We start from the raw sequence: 7,027 nt of genomic DNA on the forward strand, positions 1-7,027 counted from the left end.
CTGGCTGCAATTTTGTATATACCTGGTTCACACACCAGACATGTGAGTCAATCTGTGATGCCTACACAATGGTTGTGATTCATTAATATTACAGCAATCGCCTTGATGTTTACCAACTTGTCACCAATGGGTTCAATCTGCTGCATGTATTATACCCTGTTCACCACAGACAATGGTGCGCAATGTGGTCATTCATTGCCTGTCATGTTATTTCAGTATACCTCCTGGTTCATACCACATGGTCAATCTGCTGCATGTTATACCCTGTTCACCACATGGTCAATCTGCTGGGTGTTATACCCTGTTCACCACATGGTCAATCTGCTGCATGTTATTCAGTATACCCTGTTTCACCACATGGTCAATCTGCTGCATGATTATACCCTGTTCACCACATGGTCAATCTGCTGCATGTTATACCCTGTTCACCACATGGTCAATCTGCTGCATGTTATTCAGTATACCCTGTCTCACCACATGGTCAATCTGCTGCATGTTATTCAGTATACCCTGTTCACCACATGTCAATCTGCTGGTGTTATACCCTGTTCACCACATGGTCAATCTGCTGCATGTTTTCAGTATACCCTGTTCACCACATGGTCAATCTGCTGCATGTTAGTATACCCTGTTCACCACATGGTCAATCTGCTGCATGTTATTCAGTATACCCTGTTCACCACATGGTCAATCTGCTGCATGTTATACCCTGTTCACCACATGGTCATCTGCTGCATGTTGATTCAGTATACCCTGTTCACCACATGGTCAATCTGCTGGCATGTTAATTCAGTTATACCCTGTTCACCACATGGTCAATCTGCTGCATGTTATACCCTGTTCACCACATGGTCAATCTGCTGGATGTTATACAGTATACCCTGTTCACCACATGGTCAATCTGCTGGGTGTTATACAGTATACCCTGTTCACCACATGGTCAATCTGCTGCATGTTATTCAGTATACCCTGGTCACCACATGGTCAATCTGCTGGATATACGACAGTCACACAGCTGCAGCCTCGTCCTGCTCTGAAGCCTTTAGCCCGAGGCTCCATCATGTTGCACTTGACTTCTACAGTTCAACTATTAACGTTCAAGTTCCCTCTCTCCCTTTTCCCTTTTTACAGGAGGTATCCCAAGCATTCCTAGAGAGCCAGGTATTCCCAACCCCACCTTCAGATACAGTACAGTAACATTCAGACTGCAGCCCAAACAACAACCTCTATTCCCTATTATAGTGCGCTACTTTTGACCCAGAGGCCTTAGGTCTTCTTGACCTATGTGCCCTAGTCAAAAGTAGTGCACTATAATAGGGAATAGGAGGCCATTATTTTTGGGACGTAGCCTGAGACATTGGCCAAAGCCAGACACATAGGATCATATGAACTCAGTGTCCCTCTAATCAGTGAGGGTGGTGGTGGGAKACATTACAGGTGGAAATACAGGTTGTCTCTTACTGCTGATCTGGGGTCAGATATCAAGTGCTCCCAAATGACACCCTTAATGCCTATAATAGTGCACTACTTTTTCACCAGGGCACCTTGGGGGTCATTTGGGATACATCTATATGGTTATACTGTATAATGTTCCCAAGGTCAAGCTTATCCTGGGAAGATACAGTTAGTTATCTGATCCTAGAGCTGTGGTTAAGAGGACAACTTCTACCTCAAGCACTGGCTAACCTTGTCTCCTCTCTCTCTCTCTCTCTCTCTCTCTCTCTCTCTCTTCTCTCTCTCTCTTTCTCTCTCTTTCTTCTGCTTTCTCTCTCTCTCCTCTCTCTTTCCCCCCCCCCCCCCCCAACAACACACAGAGAAAAAAAAAAAAAAAAAAGTGAGAAGACATGCATAAATAATATAGTCCTGAATACCAAGAAGAAACAACACAAGAACCTGATGAACACGGTGGTGTCCACGGTCAAGGCTAGCTACGTGGCCTCCACTAAATACCAGAAGTCCATGGCCATGCAGTCCCTCAACATGCCTGCTATCTCCTGGAAGATGAAAGCCCCAGAGAAGAAACCCCTGGTCAAGAGAGAGAAGCAGGAAGATGGATCCAACAACAAGGTAATGAGAATCATGTTAAAGCTGAGATCCTCTAAACTGGTCAGGTGTTATTGTTTTAAAAGGAGGATCTGAGTGTTTAGCATCTTGGTAAAACAACAAGAGTGCAAACTCTTCTGTTCTATCGCACATGCAATATTGTCCGGGGGGGGGGGTTGTGTTATGTTTTAATATCGCAAACTGATGTGGCAGTTTCACAGCTCAGGATTCCAATTTTAATCATTTGTATAATCCCCTGCACAGTTGGTCGGTGTCCAGGACACAGATTTAACATAGTCCCGGACTAAAAAAAATTCATTATAGACTCTCCATTGAGAATATTTTTTGGGTCCATAAAACCATCCCTAATATGTTCTTATTTATGGCCTGTAAGTATATTTTATTTAACCCTTTTTTTTTTAACCAGGTAAGTTGACTGAGAACACATTCTCATTTACAGCAACGACCTGGGGAATAGTTACAGGGGAGAGGAGGGGGAATGAATGAGCCAATTGTAAACTGGGGATGTTTAAGTGACCATGATGGTTTGAGGGCCAGATTGGGAATTTAGTCAGGACACCAGGGTTAACAACCCTACTCTTATGATAAGTGCCATGGGATCTTTAGTGACCACCCCACCCTAAAGATGACACCCTACACAGGGCAATGTCCCCAATCACTGCCCTGGGGCATTGGGCGTTTTTATGTTAGACCAAAGGAAAGAGTGCCTCCTACTGGCCCTCCGACACCACTTCCAGCTGTCTCCCATCCAGGGACTGACCAGGACCGACCCTGCTTAGCTTCAGAGGCAAACCAACAGTGGGATACAGGGTGGTGTGCTGCTGGATTTAATGATACAGGACACATGTCTGTGAGGAAAATACAATAAAATGTTATCTCTTCTCTTAGGTCAAGAGGTCATCCCAAAAGAAACACATCAATCCTGTCCAGGCCCTCAGCGAGTTCAAAGCCATGGATAGCATCTAGAGATGGACCAATCAGTCAGTCTGGGTGGTGAGAGGAGGTGGAGCTAGAAGGGGTTGAGATGCTGATGGAGCTGGCTAGATCAACTGTGGTGTGGAGACGGTTGGAGCTTCTTTTTAATCTAGTCAAAAAAAATGGGAGGGGGAAATGCATTTCTTATTTCCTGGCCTAGTCAGCTGTCTGACGTGATGTTGCTATGCAGGCTCGCTGAGGTAGAACAATATATACAGAGGCCCTTAAGATCACTCTTTCTCTACCAGTCTTTTTTTTTTTTTTTTTTAACAACTGCTTTCTGATAAGTCTCTAGCCTACTGTATAACTTCTCTACTGGAAAATAAGGCAAATTGGGGGGGGGGCAGCAACTAGACCAAGTAAAGGGCGTTTCTATTTAATTAGATTTTATTCCAGTGTTGGTATGAGATGGGACATTTCATTGATACTGTAAGATCTAATTCTGTTCAAACTAATCATTTTGACCCCTGACCCCAACCTGTGATGTGAGATCCCCCCCCCTGTGTATTTTTATACAATGACTTTCTACCGTGTTTTATGATTGCGTGGCTGGTGGGAGGAGGGTGTTGGATGGTATTTCCGCTATGTGTCGTATATGATATGATGCAGTATTATGTTGTGTAGGTGCAGATCAGATAGGACTGTCCACTCGATGCAAACACATCTCTCTATCGCTTTTATTAGTCTCGAGCAATAACTAGAGAACGTATGGATGTGTAACTTTTCTCCACTGAGTGTTTTTTTMGGGGATAAACGTTTTAGCTTTTTGATTTAAAAAGACAAATTGATTTTTTTTTTCATTCTCAATGTGTATTCTGTGCTTATCTAATAAAAGTTTGATATTATCGTGTCGTTACCACTTTATACTTATTATAAACTGAATTGTCATAAATGTTTTATTTTTCTTCTGTCGTTAAGCAGGTTTTGAAGAGTTGTCTGAATGAGGTCTTGCGTGCCTCACTGTATGCAGCAAGCCAAAGCTAATAGAGAGAAGAGAAGCATTCTCTCCCAGCCTTCTGGTTTAATACGTAACACTAGCCCAGGGGACTACACACACACACACACACACAGTCAGTGAGACTCATTAAATTAGCTGACATACACTCTCTGTGTGTGATAGGTCAGTGAGGCTGTGGAGGGGGTATGGGGAATAGACCAGGGTGTGGAGGTGATGGAATAACCAGGGTTGGAGGTATGGGAAAGACCAGGGGGTGTTGGAGGATATGGAATAACCAGAGTTGGAGGGGTATGGAATAGACCAGGTGTGGAGGGTAGGGGATAGACCAGGTGTGGAGGGGTATGGGGAAATAGACCAGGGTGTGAGGGTATGGGGAATAGACCAGGGTGTGGAGGGGGTATGGGTATATAGACCAAGGTGTGGAGGGTATGGGGAATAGACCAGGGGTGGAGGGGTATGGGAATAGACCCAGGGTGTTGGAGGGGGTATGGGATTAGACCAGGGGTGTGGAGGGGGTATGGGATAGACCAGAGGTGTGCAGGGGATGGAATAACAGGTGTGGAGGGTATGGGGATTAGACCAGGGTGTGAGGGGGTATGGGGATTAGACAGGGGTGTGAGGGGTATGGGAATAGACCAGGGGGTGTGTGGAGGGTATGGGGATTAGACAGGGCTGTGGAGGGGTAATGGGAATAGACCAGGGGGTGAGGTATGGGGATTAGACCAGGGGCTGTGGAGGGGGTATGGGGAATAGACCAGGGGGTGTGGAGGGGGTATGGGGAATAGACAGGGCTGTGGGGGCCTAAAGACTTAAGTTCACCAGGGCTTCCAGGCTCCAACTCTCAATGAGACCACCGTGCATCTTAAATGCCACCCTAAACCCTCTTCCCTATATAGTGCACTACTTCTGAGCAGAACTTTATAGGGTTGTCATTTGGGCCACAACCCAGTGGCTAAGCAGCCAGATAGTCGGATCAATATTCTTCCTCCTAGCTCTGCTGCTGAGAAGAGGAGAATAGGGGGGAGGGGAGGAAGAGGAGAAGAGGGGGGAGGGGAGGAAGAGAGAAGAGGGGAGGAGGAGGAGGGGAAGAGAGAGGGAAGCGAGAAGCTTTTTCCATGAATTAGTTAAAGCAGTGGAAGGTAATGTGGAAGTGTTAGCTGTGATGTTAGCTTGTGGTTCCATCAGCATAGACATCCCAAATGGCATCCTAATTACTTTATATTGCACTACTTGACCCTGTTTTTTTTTTAAAGAGTGTGCTTTGTAGGGAATAGGGTGCCATTTGGGATCATATAATAGCTCAGTAAAGTATGCAAGGATGGTGGGTAGTGCAGTGGGTTTATTTCTTTGAACCAGGGTCACTTTGGGTCTTCGTGTTGCGATGTTTCAGCTTGTTTCTGAAGAGGCAGGTCACGTCGGGTTACGACAGATGGACAGATGGGTTTTAGGTTCTTTGAGCGTTACAGTGGGGCTGTGTGGGGTGAGATTTGGACTGGGTAGAGGGGTTTAGACAAAACGCTTCTCGTGATAACAATCTCATTTTGTGGTGAGAGAATATTGTTCCGTATATAGTGCACTACATTGGACCCCCCCCCAGGGAATAGTGTTAGTTGGGACTTACATTATGAGTTACTGTAGCGTCTGCCGTCTGTCTGTCGTTCTGCTACTGCCGTCTGTCGTTCTGCTACTGCCGTCTGTCGTTCTGCTACTGCTGTCTGTCGTTCTGCTACTGCTGTCTGTCTTTCATACTGCTGTCTGTCTGTCGTTCTGCTACTGCTGTCTGTCGTTCTGCTACTGCCGTCTGTCGTTCGGCCTTGCCGTATGTCGTTCTGGCTTAACTGCCGTCTGTCGTTGCTGCTACTGCCTGTTGTCGTTCTGGCTACTGCTGTCTGTCTTCTCTGCTTGGCTGTCTGTCTGTCGTTCTGCTACTGTGTCTGTCTGTCGTTCTGCTAGTCTGTCTGTCGTTCTGCACTACTGGCTGTCTGTCGTTACTGACTCACTTGCCGCTGTCGTTCTGCTAACTGCGTCTGTCGTTCTGCTACTGCTGTCTGTCTTTATCATGCTGTCTGTCTTTCTACTGCTGTCTGTCTGTCGTTCTGCCTAACTGCCGTCTACAGATTTCAAACATTGTCCAAGTAGAAATCACATCTTTCGACATATGGTAGCCGCAATAATCATCTCCCATAGCGGCTCTGGCAAAGTGTGCACAACACTAGCTCGGAAGTTGCACTACACATTCCCATAGGGCTCTGGTCAAAAGTAAGTGCACTACAATTCCCGATAGGGCTCTGTCAAAAGTAAGCTGCACTACATTCGCCATAGGGCTCTGGTCAAAAGTAGTGCACTACATTCCCATAGGGCTGCTTGGTCAAAAGTAAGTGGCCCTACATTCCATAGGGCTCTCTGGTCAAGAACGTAGTGCAGCTACATTCCCATCAGGGCTCTGGGTCAAAAAGTAGGCACTACATTCCCATTAGGGGCTTCTGGTCCAAAAGTAGTGCACTACATTCCATAGGGCTCTGGTCAAAAGTAGTGGGCACCTACACTTCCCATAGGGCCTCTGGTGCAAAAGTAGTGCACTACAATTTCCCAATAGGGCTCTGTCAAAAAGTAGTGGCACTACATTCCCATAGGGCTCTGGTCAAAAAGTAGTGGCACTACATTCCGCCATAGAGGGTCCTCGTGGTCAAAAAGTAGTGCACTACATTCCGCATAGGCTCTGGTCAAAAGTAGTGCACTACAACTGGGTATAGGGTGCCATTTGGGATTTGTAAGCTCTTCCGGCTTCGATGTGTAGATTCATGTATCTCTGTTGATTCTGATGATTGCATCGTGTCCTAGTCTCTGTCATTAGCAGGCGACTTTAAATAAAATCAGGATTCTCTCCTGTAACGTCTACAAACACTACTATCACATTGTATTGTCACATGCGCGAATCACAACAGGTGTAGTAGCCCTCGCAGTGAAATGGCTGAAGTACACAGCAAGGTGTAAGTAGGACCTTACCCGTGAAATGCTGAATACAACAGG

General features: G+C 46.0%; 1 protein-coding gene across 1 annotated transcript in view; it reads left to right on the forward strand.

Moving 5' to 3' along the window:
* LOC112071482 (catenin alpha-1-like) overlaps window positions 1-3,884 on the forward strand; it is a 96,833-nt gene extending 92,949 nt beyond the window's left edge. The window contains 2 exon segments of the mRNA XM_070439415.1: window positions 1,876-2,067; window positions 2,953-3,884. Of these exon segments, the coding sequence (XP_070295516.1) occupies window positions 1,876-2,067; window positions 2,953-3,030 (270 nt within the window). The 3' untranslated portion in view covers window positions 3,031-3,884.
* The last annotated feature ends 3,143 nt before the right edge of the window (window positions 3,885-7,027 follow it).

The sequence above is a fragment of the Salvelinus sp. IW2-2015 genome, unplaced genomic scaffold, assembly GCF_002910315.2.
Source record: "Salvelinus sp. IW2-2015 unplaced genomic scaffold, ASM291031v2 Un_scaffold1621, whole genome shotgun sequence".
Classification (NCBI taxonomy): Eukaryota; Metazoa; Chordata; class Actinopteri; order Salmoniformes; family Salmonidae; genus Salvelinus; species Salvelinus sp. IW2-2015.